Below are 23,787 nucleotides of genomic sequence, written 5' to 3'. Positions count from 1 at the left end.
TGAATGACATAAATACTATTTATTGAATCCACCAATAAAACCATTAAATACCAGAAAGTCTGGACAATTCTATAAGAGATAAACTTGACAGAATGACGCCTTACCACAGCAGCAGTCGTAAATAGCTTAAACAGACTAGAAGGGAAGAGAGGAAGATCTCATGCAATAGAGAAAGACTGCAGATCAGGCGACCAGGAGCCCCGGCGACCAGGAGCCCCGGCGACCAGGAGCCCCGGCGACCAGGAGCCCCGGCGACCAGGAGCCCCGGCGACCAGGAGCCCCGGCGACCAGGAGCCCCGGCGACCAGGAGCCCCGGCGACCAGGAGCCCCGGCGACCAGGAGCCCCGGCGACCAGGAGCCCCGGCGACCAGGAGCCCCGGCGACCAGGAGCCCCGGCGACCAGGAGGCCCGGCGACCAGGAGCCCCGGCGACCAGGAGGCCCGGCGACCAGGAGGCCCGGCGACCAGGAGGCCCGGCGACCAGGAGGCCCGGCGACCAGGAGGCCCGGCGACCAGGAGGCCCGGAGGCCCAGCTTTATCAGAGACGCACGTACAGAAGAAACTAAACACATACAAACATTTCTTCTGTAATATTTTACCATTAATTTCTATGTAAATTATCTGCTCAAACTGACAAAAATATTAATTGATTTGATGCAAAAAATAAACCATTACATTTTTCAAGAAACACTTTGATTAAGACACTGATTAGTTATGGAACCTGGAGAAAATGTCAGCTATTTACAGTTAAGTAGAAGCATAAATCAATGCTGCGGGACGAGAAACACAAACTTGCATCCTGGGAGTAAGAATACGTTGAAATTGACTTTTTCCAGCAGTGACTGGCATGACTAGACCAGAAGGGGGCGAAAGGCACATGATCTAAATGGCTTCTCTCAGCTGATAGGCTGGAAAAGCCTCTCATCATCCTCATGCTGGCTTTGGTTTTACTACATGAAGCCGCAAAGGAAGGGCTTCGTGTTGTAACATGAACGGCAGAGGGACCGGCAGAGAAAGAAAAATCAAAGAAAACAGCAATGAAGAACCATACCAAATTGTACAACCTTGTGTAAACATCTCATCCAATGACAAAACACTTCTGCACGATTCTGCCTTTCAGCGCTTTCAGCCCTGAATGCACCACTGACCCCTTCAAAAGGTTGGAAAAGTACCATCTGAGTGTAACAAACTCCAGGGCTTTGTTTCTGTAGCCACGTTTCCAAAAACGATGAGCAGAGAGAAAAAAGTAGTGGATTTTGGATAAAACAAACATGACTGATATAACTGGTAACATTTACTTCTAATGTGCGATTCAGCCCAGCGTCAGATATATTTATCAATTTAATACAGATCAACTTGTACAGAAGTTTGTAACAGAAAAAATAAAATAAAATAGTCTTAGATAATTGGACATTGCATGCAATATTGACGTGGCCAACAGGAGGCGTTTCACTTCTATAAATAACTAGGAGACGCTCCTTTATCACATGATGAAGGTGACAAGCAGCTGATATCAAAGAAGAACCGGATTAAGAGGAAACTAAAGTGTCAAATATTTCTTCATAGGAGAGTAATTTTCAAGAGTCTGTACATTACAGTGTGCAACTGGGATGTGTGTGCTTCATCCATGTATCAGCTATCCGAGTGTTGCTGTGGGCTCAGGGTTTGGTGGTGGGGGTGACGATGGGAGGCACGGGGTTTCCGGTGGGAATGACGCCGGTGGCCAGCAGCACGATGATGAGGATGATGACGAGGACGATGACCACCAGCACCACCACCAGCTTGACGTTCTTCCACCAGTAAGAGCGGGCGACTTTCTGTGCCGTGTGCTTGAAGTGCTGAGCCTGTGCGAGGGAGGGGGGAGAAGAGAAGAAAGCCAGTCAGGAGGGGAATGCTTCTGATGGATCGGGTACAAGACCTCAAACTAGGGTGGTGGGGTCATGTGACAGATGGAAGACAGCAGCTAAAAGAAGGAACGACTCATGCATGGAGATCACTTTGACGAACAGGCACCATCAATATTCTAGGATTAAACTAAAGAAATAACATCAGATTCCTGAGAGAATTTACTGCTAGAGAGGAAAATAAGCAACTACTTTCCCAATTCCAGTCTCAAGCTACGTATACATCTTAAGCCCTTGGTGTTCACACTGGACTAGCGAACCTGTGCTGTTTACCAGCACATGTCCACCACCTATAGTTAGCAGAATTCTTTCACAGTTTCATTCCAATATATAAAAGACTTGAAGTCAAAGAATTCCATCTGGGCACAAATCACAGTTATTCATTTCTCCTCCATGCTCAATGTTCAAATGGTTGACACTTCCTTGAATGACAAAGATGTCTTCCATTCGCCTCTACCAAATCTGACTCCCTGATTGGTCAAAGTTCAGCCTGGTTTAACCCTTTAACCCTTCACGTAGCAATCTAGTCAGAAGTGAGGTGCATCTAATGTTCTCATTTCGAACAGTCAGGCTAAACGCGGGGAGCGTCCACTTATCACTTGACCAGCGCTAACCGGCTCCCTACGCAGTGCGCATGGTTTGAGGAGATTGAAATATCGTCAAGGGTAGTGACTAATGCTGCGTTCACACCGAACGCGAAACTCCCGTCTGCTGCCTGCTGTTTGACAAACGGCAAATCCTCTGCTTCACGCTTAGACTTGGTGCTCCCGATGCATGTGGGAGGAGCTACCGTCAAACCTTTTTAGCCTCATCAATACATGGAAGCCTTGACTGCTTATCTACAAACCCCAAATGCAGCAAATGCTTGGAAGACACGGACATGTTGAGAGGTCAAGTTATTCTTTATGAAGGGTTCTACAAAAGCACCAATAATCACGTCTGCATGTCTGGATTCATGATATTCACAGACTCTCCCAATTTGATGCAAATCTACCTTAAGGCTCGTCAGTAAGGCTAATTTATTATATCAACTACCTCATGAAGTTTTGTTTATAATAAAAAAAAAATGTAGCAGAACATGCATCAGCTTAGCTTGAAGTCTTTCTACAGCAGACAAGTTCATAGATCACTAGAAAAACATCCCAGCCTCACAAAAAGACTAATGACTGAATGTTATTATTTGCACCTATATTTATAGCTGATTGAAATGGACACACAGTGAAATGAGAAACGGGCGAAGCCATCAGCTCCACCTGTGCTGTACCTGCTTCAGTAAAATCAAAGCTTTCAAGGTGAGGAGCCCAGTGTACCCGTGTGGTGAGACGTCTGAGGCGGAGACACTTTTTCTTACAGTTTTTCTCCATTGGTTTGGCTCAGTTCTTGAAACAGAAATTACATTCTCCAAACAACATGGACAAACATCCAAACCACTTTCTCATTGGTTTCCTCAAATTGCAAATGTCTTAGTACAAGTCTAAATGTCTCCGTACATCTTTCAATTGATTAAGTACAGGTAGCCTTTATTTAGCACAATTGTCAAGTGAATAGATCTTTTTGATCTAAACTGATTGTTGATTCTCAGTCTAATGGTTGTTCACTCCAAAATCAGTCCGCGTCATTTCATTGTGTAACTCATCACATGCACAATAGTCTGTTCAATTGTCAAAATTAGTCAAAAACATAATACATGAATATGATATATGAATCCCTGGGAACATTTGATACATTTATTACAGCAATTGACAGTCAGGTGATACTAGAACTTGACTAACGAAGGAGGATGTCCCAGGCCAGCGAGGGGGCAATATAACTATGTGTGCTGCCATATCTGAGAATGGTGTGGCCACTCACATCCCCAGGATTGGCCCATACAATACACAGAAGACCCTCATCTTCTTGGATTGCCTTCATTTTGATTTGATCCCTGAAACTGAGAGAGGTCTCTTAGGGCCTCACCTACCACTATATGTTATTGTATGGGACAATGTGAATTTCCACCATGGCGCGCTCATCAGGGCCTGGTTCACTACTCATCCAAGGATGTTCATACCTACTCTCCTTTCCTCAATCCTATTGAGGAGTTTTTTTCCACTTGGAGGTGGAGAGTGGTGTATGAGCATCGGGCTCAAGATCAGAGGTCCCTGCTCCATGCCATGGATGCTGCGTGTGAGGATATTACAGGAGATCAGTGTAGGGGATGGTTGCCACATGCACGCCGTTTCTTCCCTCGTTGCATCACAAGGGAGAATATACGCTCTGATGTGGACAAGAATCTGTGGCCAGACAGACAGCAGCGTGTGGATGATGGCCAGGAGAGGGAGGGTGAGGAAGGCGACCAGTGAAGAACTTTTAGTTGTGAAACTCAAGCATTATTTACAGCACTGTAGGTTGCATATCATTTTCATTGTTTTTTGTTAGTGTTTGTATTTTTACAGCATAAAACTTTTCCATGTATGAAAGTTACTTTATGTGTGTGAATGATAATGGTTACAATTTCCTTGGCAGTATGAGTGCAATGTGTGCTGTGATACCTAAGAGGCTACTCTTACCCTAAAATCCTTTTTCTTTTTTCCGTTTTATACAGAATTGTATTCTGTTAGCTATACAAAAACAGTACAGTTACCACTGTCAATTAATGACTGAGCTAAGACTAAAAGGTGGACATGAGGGATATTTCAATGGTCCTCTGCTATAGTGACAAAGCATCCAATCATTTTGAATTGCAGTGCCTACACAATGCCAAAGGGACAAAGTATTTTGGAGGCACTGACTGTTTAAGTGAGAAGGAAATTTAGTTTTGACACAGGAGGGAATTGTTTTGGGAGAGACATTAGCTTTTGCAGGTTGTGCTGAACCATCCACATTATTTTGACAAAAGCACCAAGAGTGTTGAGAACGTCCGGTCTGATCAAGAAATGAGCCAAAGCAATTGAGAAGGATATTTGCCATTTTGGTGGCACTGACTCTTTACATGGGAAAGGAATTTAGTTTTGAAGCATGAGTGAACAGTTTGGGGAGATATATTAGATTTTGCAAGTGAGCTATTGTGTTGTGCTAAACTGTAAGACTGTTCTGCCAAATGATCTTAGAGTTTTGAGAATCTAATTTCTGTTTCAAGAAATGAGCCAAACCAATGGAGAAAAACTGTAATAGCTTCTTGTCATAGAGAGCAGCTGGAACAACGTCTTGCCAAAAAGCAATTTAAACTTTACTTCAGGGACAGAAAAAAAGCCACACTTTCAGTGTTATGTAATGAGTGAGACTATGGCTCTGTTTGCAGCTCCACCAGTGTGTTTTTACGAAGAAACGCCTGCCGGAGCACAGCAGCTCCTCCACCAAATCCCCCCGCAGCACTGACCCCCATTTGCAAGTCCTCCGTCTTGTCCATGAGTTCGTCCAGCCTCTCTCCTCGGGCCAGGATCCGGTCCACGTTTTCCGTCATGATGTTTTTCACCCCATCCACCTGATCCTTTAGTTGAGCAACTTTGTCCTTTGGAGGCTCCGCCAGATCTCCTCGCTCCTGCCGTACCAGGAGAAGACCACAGTTAGCTGCACTTCGCCAATAATCAGGTTGCTATGGTTACCAATAAATATAGGATATGATCTATTTCTGTCTTGCAAGAAAATTAATCTTTTTGGAAAGTTTTTTTCAAAGCAACATAATCTTAATTTAAGAAAATATGTCTTAGTGACCAGAATTTCTTTACTAAAATACTTTTTAATAAAAGTTCTTGGTAAGATAATTTTTCTTACCCCGTTGACAGATATTTTGTTCATCTAAAGATTTTTCTTTATGTTAAGAATTTTTGACCTATTTCTAGGGCGCCTGTTTTTTGCAGCGTGAGGATTGCACATGTATGCAAAAATCACAAGGAACACAATGAAACAAATACAGACATGTAGCAGAAAAATTGTAACTGAACCTTAATTTAGTCAGAATTTCGGGGAAAACTGTTTAAGAATTGAGTGTCGATGGTCGTGTCTGATTACACGTCACAAAACAGCGTCCAAACATTTGTTGATTTAAAAATAAATCCAAAGAAATTATGTTCAATCTTAACATTAACTCAAATGATATTAGGGTCTATTATGGTCACTTTTGGGTTGATTTTTGAACCCTATGATAATTATAATGAAATCCTGGGTATATTTTATGATGTGATAATGACACGCTGATTGCTAAATCTTCAGACAGAGAATGATACTGATAATATTGATATATTCTGTGGATTTTGTATTTTTGTTGTCATAGTTGAATCAGTAGCAGCCTTAAATAAGCTTCAGGTTCTGCCCATCTCCTTTTCCAACATGTTTGATGTTCTGTCAAATAGAGAACATTTTGACCGAATACAGTTATAGTCAGAAGCTTTTACAATAGGTTTGAAATAAAACTAAACTACACATGACATTGCAACACCAAAGACTAAAGAAAAGAATTGTGAACATGGAAATGCAGGACGTTTCCAGACATGAAGCAGAGGCTCTGTCTGCATGAGCGGCATGGAGGCAGTCAGGCTGTGGAGCGGCTGCAGCACCTTCACAGAGCAACTCCAACCTTAATAGTAATGAGCATTTTTTCTGGTTTATTTTAAAGTCAAAATAAATACAGTTAAAAAGAATACTTCAACTATAACACAATAGTCACACTTAGCTTCATCTTCTCAACAAAAATAAGAAAGATTTTGATATCTTGTAACAATCCAGCAATCTATGCACCTCGTGCAAAAGGCCATTTTGTTTTTTTTATCTATCAACAATACATCAATGCTTACATATTGGTGGTGTTGGACAGCACGCTCAAAGCAAAGACAGAAAAGTCGATGTTTTACGCTGATTGGCTGCCCTTTATTTATTATTAGAAAGTCAAAAAAAGTCAAAATGTAAAGCATGTAAATGGTCAGCAGGCAAGAAAGTCTCACTAAACTAAAGTGTCGCATAAAAACCAGAAATGCTACTTTCTTTTTCAGTTGTACGTATATCCTTTTTATCATCTAGTTTAGTGAAAGCTCAGTTAGGAATGATGAATTGGCTAAAAGACGTATTTGAAATGCTTTGCTTTCGGCCACCTGTTTGTTTTCGTGCTTCTGTCTTAAGAAGTATCCATGCAGTACACATTTGTTTTCATTTTTTGCTTCTTGCCGATGTTTTTGTAGAGGTGCTACAAGAACAAAATCAAAAACTAAGCCCAGTAAAAAACAATAATTCAATATAAAACAACTATAGTGCAAAGGATGGCTGTTATTTAGCTATTTGCACCACCAAAAACAGAATATAGCTGGATATACATTTCCAAACTATCAAGAAACTGCAAAAATCACAGTAAGAATTGTTTAAATCAGCTGCATTTTTACTCAAATGTTCCAAGTTTTCTTGCTTTAGACAAATGCTTTTGTTAACATGTCTAGAACAAGTTGGGACAGTGAATACAGAATATTACTTCGCACAATTCTAGGTGTGATTTTGCCAGCAGAAAGAATAAAAAGTGTGCCCTCTGTCAACACAGAGCAGGGACTTCCACGTCCCACGAGCCAGTCGGCCTGAAAACAAAGCCGTCTCTAGGATACAGCAGGTTTACCTGCATCATTCGCTCTCTGCTTCCTGATTCAAATCCCTCCTTTCCCTCTAATCCTTCCTGTTAGCTCCGACTCACATTCTCACTTTCTACATTTGCTTTTGAACACATCTTCGGTCTTTTAAAGAGAGTTTCCATCTTACTCCTTTGATTTTAGTCATGTGTGAGGTAATCATGTTTAGTTTTACCTGCCTCTCAGGTGAACCCATTTCCCTTTTTTCTTCTCAATTCCCCACTACCAAGACCTCAGCGAGCCTCACTGAATGGCTGAGAGCTATCAAATAACATTATTTAGAGAAAGCAAACAGCTGAGGACACACGTCCACGCCGTGTCGGGAATTTAAAGTAGCTTTGTTCTCCAAGGGAAAACCTGACAACTGACACAAAGATAAGATCATGTTATGCGGTTACTGCATACACGAAGAGTGTCGTTATACGCAAATGTGTAGTAATAAACTAAAACAAAACATGCAAATGGGCTTTTCGTGATTTTATATCATGGCAGAATATAATCCTAAATATTTAAACTTTATTTAAATGGGAAAGGATAACAAACCGAGAGTGTAATTTAAGATTTATACCCCCATGCTGACATATATGAGGATTTTTCTGGCATGACAAATGTGATAAAGACAATGACGAACGCGCATGCGCACACTGGGCTCTGTTAAATCATATTAGTGAACGTGGCTGAAACTAAATGTTTCTTCGTGAATATTGAAATATTGAGACACTTAAACTTGATTGAAGAAAAAAAATTACAACAACGAATTAATACATATACACACAAGAACAGGGAAAGCTCGGAGCCTCGTTTCACGTTCAAACCACTCGGGATAATCTAATGCTTCAGCGAGTATTGGCGTTAACTTAATTAAAACAGACTGACGTTAGCTAACTTAACTGACGTTCACGAAGCTAACAAAACAAACTTTTACAAGTCATAGAAACCTCGCAGCTCTGAAAAGTTCCCAAAGTAACTTGAGAAACCTTAGCTGCTCGTCTTTAGTGAAAACTTTACTTAATCTCTCAAAACAGTAAAAGGTAATAGCTTTTTCCGGGCAACAAAAAAAAAACGTTATCAAAAATAAATACAAAACCAAAAGTAAGAGTTTATTGTTATCAACCCAGGTTAAATAATCCATTTTTTGAAGCTAGCTTCACCTGTTGTTGCATGACTCCAAACAACAACTTACTTTCTTACTTGGGTCTCAAAACAGGTCTCTCAGTACCTACCGGATCATGGTCCATGTCGCTGGAAATGATGTCCCCTGATCGATAATCAATGAAAACACGTTTCCCGAAGCGGACCTATAAGCTAAAACCTTTTAAAAATACTTTGTTAAAACTTTAGTTTGTTGCTCTATCGTGACGGGGACGCGCTCGACACTTCAACTTCCTGGTCCTATTTTTTGTTCCGGTCATAGAATTCCTCCGCTTCAAGACGTCGGTGCGCCGCAACACAACCGCTGCTTCCGCTCTGCGACTTTGAATTTGCGACGTAGAACCTACAATTAAGAAAGAAAAAGTGCAACAGTGACATTTCTATTGCTATTTTTTTTAGAATGACGATTCCAAATATTTTGCTAGTTTATTAGAGTAAAAAAAGGACCGATAAAAATCTGATAAAAATCAAAAAATAGAGGTATCTCACTATTTCCCCTCCACCTCATTTCAATAATTATTAAAATATCAAGACCAATAGCAATAATAATAATAAAAACACATCCACATGTGTTAAGTATTTACTGCAGATCGTATCTGGCTTGTGCCATTTGACTTTTCAGCTTCTGATAATATTTCATTATAAAGACAGGACATGCTTTTATTTTGAAGGCATGACTCTATTGTTCCCTTAATGTTGGGTTTTGTGTGGCTCCAGCCTTCCTACTCAATTCCCATCTGAGGGTGTTTCCATCACATGTTGGATCTGAGATAGGAGTCATGAATGTTAACTCTTAACTCACCCCTTTCAGATCTTTTTTTTTTTTTTTGCTCTGGTATTTATTTTTGTTATTCAAGTGTTTTATGTCGCACATTAGCACCGCAGCAAATTCCAATTCTGTGAAAATGCCCTGCTCACTGGCAATAAATACTCCTTGAATCCTTTGAAGTAATCTTTTGTGTTTTTAAACAGAAAGTCTGAAGAGAGGTATGATGGGAAAACCACTTTTAAACAGTATATTTAACAAAACAAACAAAACTAATTACTTATGTGTTATATATTAATTGCATTACTATAAACATTTTGAGACACATTACACAATTTAGTGATAATCGGACAAAAGCACATTTCTACCATTATATTAGGATTAAATTAGGAAACCTAAAGTAAAAACACTGTTTATATCAAAGTTCCTGTGTGCAAGATTAAAAACTTCTACGCCAAGGACTGGAATGTGATTAGTCCTCTGCTCTTTCTTGTTCTGTATCTCCTTAATGAAAGGACGTCATGTCGTCTCACCCAGATGGAAGCACAGACCCAGACAAACCGGCTTAACCTCTACGGGAAGGCGACAGCAAAGTTGCAAACTCACACTATAAACAGGTTTAATGTGCCAGGATTTCACACGTTCTGCCCAAATTTAAGTCACAAACTCAACCACATTTATGGGAAAAAAAAACATTTTATTTCTTTTGACAATATATATCTTTTGAGCAGTGGTTGAAAAGTTCTTTTATCTACACAACAGATAATCATGAAATAGTACAGAGTTAAAAAAAAGGTCGTCTTGTCATTATGAGGGAAAAAAGGGCAGATTTAAAACTTAAGCACAAAGTGAATAAAACCTGACATTTTAAATAGAAAAAGCATAAATTCAAAGAAAGAAGAGGACAGAATTTAAAAAAATCTCCTGGTTTTCTCCTTAGCGGCCTTGTCTGATGATAATGTCTGACATGTCATCAACTTTGACCAGCTCCAAATTCTGTAAAACAGACAATTCAAAACTGTTAAAAGGTGTTAAAGCTTCAGACGTTTGTCTACAGAAAATAACTTGGGTTATGTTGTTATAACCTTTTATAAAAGTAGAATTCCTAAAGCTGAAAGTTGCTCTTGATAATAAATTAATGTCAAATATAATGTTAAATTAAAGTCATTTTAAAGACAAACAGGATTCATTTAAAAGGCTCTTAAGTTGAAACATTTTAAAGTCGAGTAGGAGTAATGACACGTCTGTCACTATCTTTATAAGCAAAGTGATCCCACAAACTGATAACACTGAGTGAGTGACCGAAGAGTGCACATGTTTATCTTGAGCTGTTTCAAATGTTCTTTTATTTTCATGGTTTTATGTTTGTGTGTGTATCAATGCCTCTGGGTCACGTCTCTCTCTAAAAATGTTTTATCTCAAGGGACTTCCTGGTAAAATAAAGGTTAAATAAAAAGAAACCAAACTGATAAGATATTTTCAGAACCTCAAATACAGTACAACTCATTTACTTCCATTTGATTTTAAATGAATTAACTCATGAACCAATATTATTTTGGTTTTTTTGACAACCAAAAATAGAGTCGGGTCGTCAGTCCTGCTGTTCATTGGTAAATGATAAACACTTTTTTTCCCATTAATCTAGGAACTGATTACATGATGACATCAGTATATGTAATAGATATACGTTACAGATGTGCGTGTCAATTAGCCATTTCAAACTTTCACACACTGTCAAAAGACGGAAAAAACTAGATCACATGCTAAGCAACTAGAAATTATGTTCCCCTTTTAAGTAAAAAAACAACACAGAAAAGTGTGAAACACTTCTTTTAGCTCCATCATATGCTTAATATTTGTTTATTTTTGGTGGGATTATGTAAATTTGCTTCTTCCCACTTCATTTCAAGCTATTCATCAAACTCTATCTGACAATCATTATATTGAATTGATTGTACTGTACATAAAAATGCAAGTTTGTCTATTTATGATTAGGAGTTATTGTAATGCCAAGAGGGTTGCAATGTTTTCTTTTATTTTCTAATAAATAGTTGCACCTTTTCATTTGCCAGATGAAGCAGAGCCACAAAGGCCAGCGGCACCGACAGGTTCTGAGCCATAACGTTCGGCAACCTAAGGGGTACAAGAAGGAGGGGGGAGAAGGAGGAGGAGCACATTTCAAATCAAACTCTTCAAGGTTCTGTCAGCATCAGTCTATAAAGGAAGATAATGTCTCACAAGAATACGAAAAAAAAAAGTGTTGGAGGAGCCAAAACTTTTTGGTAAAACCCACGCATGGATTCCAAACCAGCAATGTTAGTAGAATGTGAGGCTTTCTAAAGCTTTTGATGATTGTTGCTATAAGTGCCAGAGTTGTGTTGGTACCTTTGAAGCAGCATCTTTGTGGTCTGACTGAAGGCTTTCTCCCCACACACATCCTGAGTCTCAACAGTCTCCTTCACCTGCAGAAAGACAAAAACCAGATGAACACAGCTGCCCTCTCTAGACCGTCCTCAAGCACCAACGCCAGACACCTAAACATTCATCAACATGATACAATACAGACAAAAAAGAAAGAAACAAAGTAAAAGCACCTGTACCTTTTCTTCTGGACTATCTGTTAAAAGAGTCCACATGCTGTTCTTAAGCTTCTTCATATCCATTTTCTTTGCTGTCTTGGCATAATTGATTTCAATTTTGTTGACCTGCAAACACAAGCAGTAGAGTAAAAATCAATTCCATACAAAGTTCAGCCTTTTTGGAAAAGGCCTCAATCATGCTTTTTAAGCATTTCTGAGTGAACTATATCCATATATGTAATAATAAATTACATTTTGGCACACTACAGAACAAATTTTGTATTAAATATTTGTTATTTTCATCAGTTCTTTTTCGCTTGGGTGCCGCTCACTTCATGACATCAACCTAGAGTCGGCCTCGGCTGCATCTCGCCAATAAAAACAAACAACATTTGAACTATTGCAAAGATACATGTGCTTATAAAAGGAAAGCGCTTTTGATGATCACCGCTCGGTTTGTGGAGAAAGTGGGTGTGCGTGTTAGCCTGGGGGTGGCGCTGGCAGGGTAGACTTTTCCTGGAAGGGGCTGTTCCTCACTTATCTACGCCACAATGAACCCGCTTATTTTCACGGGTTGGGAGGGGCTGGTGCTCAGAAATGCGTGAATGGATCCGAATACCGCTTTGGGGTTGTTTATAGTGAGGAATTAACATGATAATACACTTAAAAGCTCAAAAGGTTGATTTTACATGATGCAGGCCCTTTCATGATCGAGATTCACAGGCTTCAGGTTTACTGCCAGGTAAATGAATACGTGTCAAACAAACAAAACAAACTAAATCCATTATGTGTTCTTGAAAAAGAAAAAAAAACCCTGCATGACTCACTCTGTGAGGCTCAGGTACCAGTTCATCCTCCCCGTAGGTGGACACACCCTCCAGGTCTTGTGAGGGTGGAGCTTCACTACCACCTGACGGCTGGATGTCATCGGAACCAGTAAACCCCTCAACATCGTCGTCATCACTGTCACCCCCCTGAAGCAGAGGACAGACCAGGAGATGACAGAAGGAAACGCAAAGATAAAAGCTTTGTTTGCTTTACTGTTTTATCAAAAATGTTCCCCATAAATGGCTTTAGTGAGTAAGGTTGGCACGCAGTAACTGAACGGAACAAAGTCATGTCTGGTCAGCTCTCCCACTCTTGGTGATGTGGCAGCAGTTTCGTAACCCCAGCAGTTTGAGGTGATGAAGTTGCTTTAAACTGCAGCATGTTGGTGTTTTAGCATGACACAGCAGATTAGTGCTAGCTGATGTCAGTCATGAAGCTGATGGCCTGGACTGCCCATTTACACACATTAACGAACAAACTTTGACTTTTGTATAGACCTATGTTACATAAGTAAAGGATCATGGCCGACAAAGTAAGCATTATCAGAAATTAACGCATGGCATAAACCATGGTCATATTCAATCCGCTTTTAGTATGTTTTTCTTTTCATTTGTTCGGTTTAGATCGCTTTTTTTATGCGGTGTGGCAGAAGAAAGTGCTATATATTCTGATCATCACTATGGATTAAATAAAGCATCAGTTCAGAGAGAAAGTTCACCTCTTACCACTCGTTTTTGTCCAGATAATGAAGCTAAAGTTTATTTTTAAAAAAGTCAACAAAGTGATACAAAGGGATTTCATCTATGAGACACCAGAACTTCTTGTTTTTTTAGGTGTGCATTATCACTGTGGATTATCACATTTTAATGCACACCCAGCAGCCAATCAGAATCCATTATTCACCCGGACCATGTTACATAATAAAAAATAATCTATGATCTTTGGTTGACTGGAAATATGTAGAGAATTGAGTAAAACCACCAAAAGATTTGTATCAAAAAGTGTTTATAAAGGCACTTTGACAGAAAAATTTGCAGCATTTAGTTCCAGCTATCTGACTGAATTCAACTAATTGCATGATATGTACTGCAGAGTATCAATAATTTGAAGAAAAAGAGGTAAAGATTAAGCTTAAAAGCAACTTTAAATGTAAAAGTTGTACAGCAACCTATAGAATAAGAATGAACATATATGACAGAAATCAGACACTACAGGTAAAATTACTGTAAGCAGATTGTTGAAGGGAAATGGCATGATAGCAAGAATGCAGTTATGTGATCCTTTTTCTAGCGAAGTTTGTAAAACCTTTAGGTGCCAAACGTTTTGTGATATTCTTTCAAGACAATTTTGGAAACTGAAACCACTAAATCTTGACTATCTCCTCTGCTCTCTCTTTACTGAATGAACTGAAACTAAAATACAACATGGTGTGTGACAAATCGCATGGTTTACTCTACAAATACAGCACACACGGTGTACTAACTGACATGGTGTAAGATTTCAGGAAAAGCAGAGACTGGGAATTGAACCATTTTCCATTCGAGCCCCCACCTTTAAATTCAGCTGAATATGAAAGATGATTACAAATAAGTCTGTATTAGCTTGCAAAAAAAAACCAACAACATCTAGTTTTGTCTCTTGGGTCTGTAAAACTCTGCAAAAGCGCCACATGTCAGTCTAAAATGTGGTCTCTCTTTAACCTTTATTGTCCTCACCAAAACTCTGTTAAATGATTTAGCAGGACGAGTGTCAGACCTGAAGGCCCGGGCAGAAGTTGGCCGTGTCGTTGGCGTTGTTGTAGTCATAATCACCGATGCCATCTCCAACTTCTCCTGACAGCCTCTTCTGCCCTTCTTGACACAACTATAGAAGATAATCACAGATGCAATATGTTATTCGTTACTGATATTTAGAGTAAACGATCGTGTCAAACTAAAACTAGCTGTGCATTTACAAGAATGATGATGAATGATTTACAAGAATGCATTCATCAAAATATTCATCAGATGGTATAACAAAAAAAGATGTAGGAAATTGTTCACCAGTTTCTTTTTAATAGTGCTACCTGGAATGTCACTTTTTCTTAACACCTTTGTTTAAGCATTTCATCAAATAACATATTGATCAAGTCTCACCGAACTGGATGGTTTGAGGCTGAGCTGGGAGAGCGTCTCTGGTGGAAACTGGAAATCTGTTGGTAAAGTAGTTTTTTTGTTGGTGGTACTGAGTGCAGACTTGACATTTGTGGTGGCTGCCTGTGGGGGAAAAAAACAGACACAAACAAGGAATGAAACTAACCATCAAAGTCAAATTGTGCAGTTTCTAAATAATTTGGCACACAAATGGTAATAATAAAACAATAAATACTAATTTTGCACAGTAATTTATCCTAAACAATTAGAGCAACATACCAGTATATAAAATGCAAAAAGTTTTAGTTAAAAATAAATCAATATTTCAAATAAATTATCATAATTTCTCAAAGTATAAAGTGACATTTTACCAAGTGGAAAATAAAACTAGCTTTGATTCCTAATTACATTTTATTACATGAAATTAAAAATCTGGGATAAAACCTTTTACCAAAAATAATTGCAGTTTGGTATATTATTAGTGTCGCACACATGCTTCAACTCTTCTCCTAAACCTTTATGACAAATCAGAACAGAAAACAACTCTTAAAACTTGTTTACAAACCATAGATGCACCAGATTAAAGGAGAAAGTCTCATCTTGGACCGTTTGAATGCGTTTCTGATTCAGCTTTCTTCCATTTCAGTGTACACGCTATTTTTTGGTTCAAAAGCCAAAACTCTTCATTTATTATCAGGCTAACAAAAAACAAAAACATTCTTAACTAAAGGCAAAAAAAACCCATCCCAAACACCAGAGGCATGGTCAATGTGATGGCAGCTGGATCAAAGAGAACCTCAGAAGTCCAGCATGCAGTGCAATGGTTACAGCATCAAAGAACCACGGCAGCTCGAATGCATTTATGAATCGCATTACTGATACAGACTGAGAAAAACCACACCTGACCTGACTCTGCTGCTTTTAAAGCACTGGACTACAAACCAAGCAAAAAAAATTATTTATATATAAATCTGCCATAATGAAAAATTCCGCAATTTGTTTAGCATTTGTAAAACCTTTTACATTTGTAACACTTGAACCTTTTAAACATCACATTCTCTATGGAATTGTGGTTATGCCTTTTTGGCTTTTAAGCAGACTTTGATTCTGAAGCTACATTCACGCTGACCATGGCAACGGGCATTCTAGCGACCAGTTCCAATGAAAAGTCCACGGAAACGCGTGTTCCGGGCTTCCGCATTCAAAACTCTCACAATCATGCATCGCTGCTCAAGTTTCTACGGCTGTTTTCGGGCTTTACGTACAAAACACGCAGCCACTGAACGCGTGTTGAAAGTTAAAACTGAACTTTGACCAATCAGGGACTCGGATTGAGTAGTGGCGTATGGATGGCGTCCTTTTTATATCACAGAAGTACCAATCGTCTGAAAACCGGTCATGGAGGAGAAGTTCATAATTGCGGTTTGTACCTGGACGGAATTCTATACAGCAAGTCTTTCATATATCGGAATATGGCTGGGAAAGAAACAACCTGGAGCAAGATTTGTACTGCTTCTATATTTCACACTAACTGTAGGTGGAGGACATGTGCCAGCAAACAGTAGAAAAAGAAGAAGCCCCCCCCTGCGAACACCAAAGCCTTTAAGGAGTGTCTCTGTAGCATCATATCTAATGCCCATACTTTTTCTAATTAAAATTAATGGAGCTGGAGAAACCAGGGTTCAAGTTATTTTTCAAAAACAATCCATGTTTAAAAAGAAATTTTAAAAATCGAACTGAGAACTATCCCAAAAGAAAGAGTCTGTATTAGGTTGAACCTAAATACATAGGATTCCTGTTAAGATTGGAATAGATGACATAAAAATTTGTTATAATCCTGCTTTCGTCAGATAAAGGTAAAGTAAATTACTGGTCTTAAATAAGAAAAAAACTAAACTAAAATACCAAAAATAAAATGGAGAAAAAAAGACATTGAGCTCAAGAAATCTGCAATTAAATGAGAATCAAGATCATTTGATTAATCAAGTTCTCTAACAAAAACTAACACATTTCTGTTTTTATGATGACAGTAAAAGTGAGGATTAATTCCAAATGTCACACTGTGGATGCAGTTTTCAAGTAGTCATGATATTTGAACGGGATAAAAATGTAAACATAAAAATGCAATGAAAGGAGCTTTTTACCCTTGAGGTGCGAAATAAGGTGTCAAAGTTGACGTCATCACTGAAGTCTATTTCAAAGGTCTTTTTAGGTTTCCTTTTTCGTGTCTCCTTGTCAGGCAAATGATCCACTAAAGCAGAAAAACAAACCAGAATTCAGACTGGGCTCACTTTCCACAGATACCCAGATGTCAACATCCACACTCAAACCACAACGTAAAGTGTAGTTTGTGAAAGCGTTTGCATCCCTCACATTTGTGCTTTGGTTTGAACTGCCAGTACCCAGGGCCCGCCCACGTGGCCATGGTCCTCGGGCTGAAGTACGAGTATTCTCTGGGCTGAGAAGACAGCTGCAGGCACATAGTGGAAATGTCCCCTTCTCCAATGGGAATCACATCTCTATAGGAGAAACACAAAGACCATTTAAAAGAAAACCCAGCAGCTTGTTTATGCCAACTTTCATAAAAACGTCTTCAGTCACCTGCTGCTTTTGATAATAAGACATGGAAGCACCTTAGACCCCAAATTTTCCCTATTACTGTCCACACTGACAAGCATTTCTAGACAATCCCTATAGGGAGAGACTTCCTTAGGTGTCATTATGTGTATGATGTACAGAACAGACATCTGTAATTGAAACAAATGATTTACTTTAGTATAAAGGGGCTAAATTCATGTGTTTCACCCAAATATACTGTAATTTTTGTTTGAAGAGATAAGTGAATGTCATATTTCCAATGATGTCTTTACCATTTATTGTTGGACAATATCAAATCGTTTTAACCAAAAAAAAAAAGAGACTGTATGCTTTAAAAAGATAAAAATCATTGAATTTTTATTGCTACAGAACTTAAAATTTCATCTGGTGTCACACACCTGGGCGTGTGAAAAGTGTTCTCATTTGGCTTATCCCCTGGGGGAGAAAACAGAATCTTTGACCCAACTTTGGACCTGAGCTTACAGCATCCCAGTTTCAGGCCAAACACTCTACCACTAGTCCACTGTACCAGCCAGAACACAACATTCAACCCAACCTTGTGAGCAGAGATCCAACCACCTTTGATCTGCTGTCCTGTCCACGAGCTTACCTTCCTTTTCCAGAGCCAGTTGCCTCACAACCCTCCTTGTATTCCTTTAACCCTTCTTGACTGTCAACTTGACCCTCTTCATAATCGGCATCAAACTCAAGGCCCTCATCTTCCTCTGGCTCGGGATCAGGATCAGCGTTCACATCAAACACGTGTTCGCCTTCTTTCATCTTTTCCAGCAGCTGATTCATGGTCTGAAAGAGGAGAAGTAATTAAAGGGGGGGGAGGGGGGTGTTATTGTCTCTATTGCCGATTTTAAGTAAATTGGAGAGCGCTTTGTAACAGAAGAAACACAGCTGACTGGTAATTACTTAAGAGAAAAATGAAGAACTTGAAGAGAAAATGAAGATGGCTAATGCAAAGGAAACTAAAATAAACTAGGAAACACGTTCAGAGGGTTGGAGACTACAAATCAGAAACAATCATCTAATAAATTACTGTATAGCTCTAAGGTGACATGCAGAGCAGCATCATCTCAGTCACAAAAAAAAACTACCATCAGCATTCATTTAAAAATTTAACAAAACAGAGCAATGTTGAGTTTAAACACCAATATAGGTTAACAGAGCTTTTTCCATGGTATATTTTATACTGTCCTAAAATGTGAAAAGTCTAGAACAGGGGTGCCAAACTCATTTTGGTTTGGGGGCCACATTCAGCCCATCTGATCTCAAGTGGGCCGGACCAGTAACATAAAAGCAAAATAACAGCTTTGTTTTAGTTTTTTACTCAGTTGGAAAAAATGCCTCAATCAACATAGTAGCCTAATCACTTGGATCTCAAATAAAATTAATTTCAATTAAAGAAAAGTTGGTCTATTTAAATTAATAGACTGAATATTTTACATCTGACACTGAAGCAATCCAGAAACTTTTCTTTATGGTGAGTCCCTTAGTGGTGCTGAATGTCATATTCTTTGAGCACTGCGATGTTGATGACATATAAAGCATTTGGGGTTTGCATTCAGCTTCGTGAAAGAAAGAAAAAACTCTGTCCATTTTTCCTGGAAGGCTCTTCACTCCACTTCACCTTTGACAACATTTTGGTCGTTAGGGTGTCGCTAATGATCATCCTTATAGCAAGATAACAGCGGTAAGGCTCATAGGGAACCAAGGTGCATCCTACCCAGACGCAGAGCTGTTATGTTTCGCTTTTGGCACGTGCAGAGATATGCTGTTTCAACTGTTTTTCCTTTCCTTTGCTCCCCCTAGTGGTGGAATTGCACATTTCGGTTATTTCTTTAAAAAAAATCATAACTCGCCACAGGAATGGACTAAAAACTTGCTTCCTTTTTTTTAATCATCCTTATGATTTTTTACTCTTCATGTGTGGGCCGGACTAAACCACCAGGCGGGCCGGATAAGGCCTGCGGGCCGTATGTTTGACACCCCTGTTCAGGCTCCATACATGAGCTTCATTTCTATCAAGAATATCAGAGGAAAGTTGTGTTTGCACAATTGTCTTAAGGTTCTGTCTGTATTATTGAGAGCAATATAAATAAAAGACTGGCTAAACTGCATTTGTTCTGAAAAATTCAGTTAACTGTAATAATACTAAGGCAATATATAAAAAACAACAAAAACTGGAATAATTAAACCCAATTAAATAATATAACCCAATTAAAATTATGATTAATAGTTTTAGATTAATACATTTTTGGGTTATAAACAATTTTGACCTGCTCAGGGTTCCAACTGGTAAAGGAAAAGTCTTGTAATGACGGACAGATGGAGCTTTTCTCTTGAGACCGTTGCAGTCCAGCTGCCAGAAACATGAAAAAGAAAAATGAACGTTTTAAAAAGAGAGAGTCAATAACTGGCATCCAGGTAGAAATAAAGCAAACATAAAGGGAAAAATAAACAAATTTTAGTATTTGGCATAAAAGCACCACATCCTTCCGTCTGAAAAATGAGATTTACCCATGAACGGGGATGCTGGTGTGCTCTGTGGAGCTGGAGGAGAGTATGATGGTGTGGACTGCAGCAGAATCAGGTGAGAGGGAAAGAGCAGCTCACAGCGACTGTTCTCGCTGAATAAAACTGACAAGAAGACACCTGCTGTGCTGGTCTCATCAAAGGATGAGGCCATCCGCTGAAACATGGGGTCCACCTGGATGTGCAACAACAACGGTGATCTTATTTAAGAAGTACAACAACAGAACAGAGTTATACAGGAAAAAGATGAACTCAAAAGACAACCATAACAAAAACTTGTTTCTGTAACAACCAGATGATATTTGATGCCAACAACAAGTCTAACATATTTGAAAACGGTATGGAAGGGAAGGCGTCTCACCATACCTCACACTTCCTCTCAGATTCAGAACTGTTGATGTTGTTCAGGTTCTGCTCCACCGTCTTCTTCGGAGGCCTTTTCTTCTTTGGTTGCTTTGCAGTCACCTCCTCCCCATCGTCATCCTCATTCCCTGCTTCTGCAGCACGAGCTGCAGTTTCATGGTGTGACAAAACCAGATAATGCTCACTCTTTGCATTTTTGGACAAAAGCAATGAGAAGTGAAACATTTAGCCATAATTTTATTAGAAGAAGAAAAAAACCTTAGTGAAAAAAGATTTATTTGGAAAATGATGCAGCTAGGGCTGCACGATATGAGCAAAACAGGCGACATTAGTGATCAATATTGCGATAACGATATAATTTGCGGTATATGAACAAAGAGCAAAACAATCAAAAACATCATTACTATTTCATTGCAACGGTTTAAAAAAATTATACTCCAAATGACCCTCGTTGACGTAGGAGGCAAAAATCTCACACAAAAGGGCTCATGTGATTGGTCAACATCGGAAAGGGTCCATCCAATTGGTCAAATGCATAAATGGATTTATTTGATCCGTTAAATGCTTCAAGCTGCCATAGGATTGTTTTAGCACATTTAAGGTAACCATTTATTGCGATTTTTGCGATATGGATATTGCACCGCTTGATATTGCGATAACGATAAATTTGCGGTATATTGTGCAGGCCTAGATGCAGCACAGTGTGCTGCAGATCTCACCCTCTCCTGGTTTGGTCTCACCCCCGAGACCCCCCAGCACTCTGTATGCATCGGCATGAACAGCATCCACCCTCACAGCATAGATCTTTGTACTGGCATCTAAAGTGCCAGCAGCCACCTTTGCAAAAAACAAAATGTCAATAATGGAGCACAAGAAGGCATATTCTGGAGTCCACATTAAAATCATACCAAAGGCTGTTCTTTAACTTTAAATGGGTAAAAAAATAACAAGTGATGTCATGATTCTTGTATGATACAAGTCTATGTTTAATACATTAAGTACAGGGACAGACTGTGGTGATTTCTTTTTAAAGGCAAAAAAGTAATTGGATTACACAAACCTTAAAGTTAGTGAGCTCAGAATCCTTCTGCTTTAAAATATCCGCCATGTAATCAATCAAATGCAGACCAAAAGCATTTTTGGTGGTGATTTTCTGGGGGAAAAAACAAACAAAATAGAAAAAAGGATATTTATTTTACCGCTTCCATTAATCAGATATTGACTTCCTAAAATGCCTGATAAAGTTTAAGTGTTTGCATATGAACACTACCCAAAAACTTACATTCTCAGTAGAAAGTTTTATGCAGGTTGAATAGTGCTCTGAAATTTGAGCATTTGAAAGCTTCGGTACAGCAGCAGGAGTCCCGAAAGCACTGATTTAGAAAACAAAAATATGAGCATCCCGAATTTAACAAACCTTAACAGCACTCAGGCGGATGATAATGTACACAGGTACGAGTTAACAGCTTACCTGTGAGATGCAGTCTCAGTGAAGGAAGAATCTGTGGCGGATTGAAGGTCAATGACCCTTGACCTCCTGCGCTGGCGCCGCTCCTGCTCATCGTCGTTGCCTGGAAAGGCTGACAGCAGCGGGGTGCTGCAGGCCGCAGGAGACAGACCCTTGCCTTGCAGAGAAGATGACGGCCATCCTGGACGCACTCGGGATGCAGGTGTGGAGGCTGCACTCATCTTAGCTACAGATGCAGAAAACGTTTTTAATCAAACAAAAACATGTTTGGAATGAGTTAAAAACTGAGAAGTGAATTTTAAAGCAAATGTTAAAAGAGAGAAAAAAGAAATACTCTAGTGATCTGTTTTCATACTTTTTTTGGACTGATTTACTTTTTATTGGTGAATGTTAAAAACTACACGAGGAATTGGAAAAAATAAATGTAAGATTACAAATGACGTGATGATTTGCATGGTAAGAAACATATTGCACAATAGTTGACATTTATTTTGGGGGGAAAGCAGCAAACTTTATTTTGAAAAGTCAAAATAAAAGGATGTCAACCTTTAAAAACTTTATTTAGATTTACCTAATCAGATAGAGATCCATTTCCCTAAATATTTTTTAAGCTATGCTGTTTGAAAATTATAGGAAAATATTACTGAATACAGTATTTACAAATGTTTAGTAACGTCCTCTCCAAGAAAGAACGATGTAAACAGAGGGATACTCGCGTGGTCAAATTGTTTTTTTGACAAATAAATTAAATATTTCATCGTTCTTTAGTTGAATGACTGAGTGCACAAAAGGATGTTTCCGTGTAGTTTTGACTAAAACATTGTAGTTACACTGAAAATCCCCTTTTGTAGAAGTAGAATGAAGTGTTTTGGCAAAGCGATGTACACGCTAACGTAGCATGGGCTAACTGTACAGTCAAAATAGCTAAACTTTTAGCCTCGGTGTGTGCGTCTTCTTCATTAATGTCAGACAGACAAAACACAAACATTGATAGGAGAAGACTTACGTGATTCCACCAACTCGTGTAAAAATATCGCTGTCCCGGTGCGGAGCTTTAATGGTAGATTTTTCGTTAATGGAAACAAAGCCAGACGCAGCCTTCTTTCCTGCTCTGTTTGAATTTTTGCGCCGAACGGTTTACGTTTCCAAGCTCAACGTCATCACGCAAGGCCACGCCCACGAGCGTGGGCTTTGAATTGGTTCTGTCAAGACTTTACTTCATGTAAAAAAAAAAAAAAAAAAAAAAAATAAGACTTTACTTCATGTAAACATGAAGAAAAAATTATTTTTTCACGACAGCATTTTAGTATCCTTTATCTTTTTTTTCTTTTGCAAAAAAGTATACAGTTTGCACAGTTACATTGCAAATTTTATCAAGTTTCTCTTAGAACAGAGTTTTTTAAGGTAGGAATAATACAACATTTTGATAGTGTATCTTTAAAGTGGAGTAAATATTGAATTAGATAAAACCCTCATCGGTCTTTAAGATGAAAAGAAACTATTGAGGCAAGAGGCGACAGTCAAACAATGTGACTGGTCACTAGATGGCACTAAAAGTAAACCTTAAATACCAAAAGACCATACTACAGCAGTTCTATGTCAACATTGTAAATATTGTGTGAACTCAGTTTGCAGATAGACCTTATTTTTACTTCTCGGGTTAGGTTCAGCAATCATACTAACTATAAATCTAAGGTGGCCAAAAAAATAAAAAGAAGAAAGAAAGAAATGATTCAGTAACTTCTGAAACTAAAAATATAAAATATTGCAAGTCTTCACAAGAAAGTGCAGCTTAATTGGAGGTGTATTCCCACACTCATGTTTTTTTTTTCATTCCGGCGCTATTATTTACATTTACCATTTTTTTCT

General features: G+C 38.9%; 2 protein-coding genes across 2 annotated transcripts; both read right to left on the bottom strand.

Moving 5' to 3' along the window:
* Positions 1-8,921, bottom strand: vamp8 (vesicle-associated membrane protein 8 (endobrevin)). The gene is made up of 3 exons (XM_023958732.2): positions 8,712-8,921; positions 5,262-5,423; positions 1-1,843 (listed from the first exon to the last, which is right to left on the bottom strand). The coding sequence occupies exons 1-3, from the start codon at positions 8,724-8,726 to the stop codon at positions 1,658-1,660; spliced, it is 363 nt and encodes a 120-aa protein (XP_023814500.1). The 5' UTR covers positions 8,727-8,921; the 3' UTR covers positions 1-1,657.
* A 1,161-nt stretch (positions 8,922-10,082) lies between these two features.
* ncaph (non-SMC condensin I complex, subunit H) lies at positions 10,083-23,059 on the bottom strand. Its single transcript, XM_023958733.2, has 18 exons — positions 22,925-23,059; positions 21,922-22,144; positions 21,733-21,823; positions 21,511-21,603; positions 21,170-21,287; positions 20,454-20,596; positions 20,073-20,262; positions 19,832-19,914; positions 18,154-18,347; positions 17,319-17,464; positions 17,090-17,196; positions 14,949-15,068; positions 14,569-14,676; positions 12,813-12,959; positions 12,007-12,111; positions 11,792-11,868; positions 11,464-11,539; positions 10,083-10,402 (listed from the first exon to the last, which is right to left on the bottom strand). The coding sequence occupies exons 2-18, from the start codon at positions 22,137-22,139 to the stop codon at positions 10,343-10,345; spliced, it is 2,076 nt and encodes a 691-aa protein (XP_023814501.1). The 5' UTR covers positions 22,140-22,144; positions 22,925-23,059; the 3' UTR covers positions 10,083-10,342.
* Between the last annotated feature and the right edge of the window lie 728 nt (positions 23,060-23,787).

This window comes from Oryzias latipes, chromosome 9 (genome assembly GCF_053564925.1).
Source record: "Oryzias latipes strain Hd-rR chromosome 9, Olatipes_Hd-rR_3.1".
NCBI lineage: Eukaryota > Metazoa > Chordata > Actinopteri > Beloniformes > Adrianichthyidae > Oryzias > Oryzias latipes.
Note: the sequence above shows the minus strand (reverse complement) of the source record. Positions and strands in the feature narration are given on the sequence as shown.

Excerpts from the sequence above, each read along its gene's own strand:
- vamp8 (XM_023958732.2), bottom strand. Across the intron at positions 1,844-5,261 it reads CGGAGGACTTGCAAATGGGG|GCTCAGCACTTCAAGCACAC; the intron begins GTCAGTGCTGCG and ends TCCCTCGCACAG.
- ncaph (XM_023958733.2), bottom strand. The coding sequence starts at position 22,139 with ATGAGTGCAGCCTCCACACCTGCATCCCGAGTGCGTCCAGGATGGCCG. Across the intron at positions 15,069-17,089 it reads CCTTATTTCGCACCTCAAGG|GCAGCCACCACAAATGTCAA; the intron begins GTAAAAAGCTCC and ends TTTCCCCCACAG. Across the intron at positions 12,112-12,812 it reads TGGTACCTGAGCCTCACAGA|GTCAACAAAATTGAAATCAA; the intron begins GTGAGTCATGCA and ends TTGTGTTTGCAG.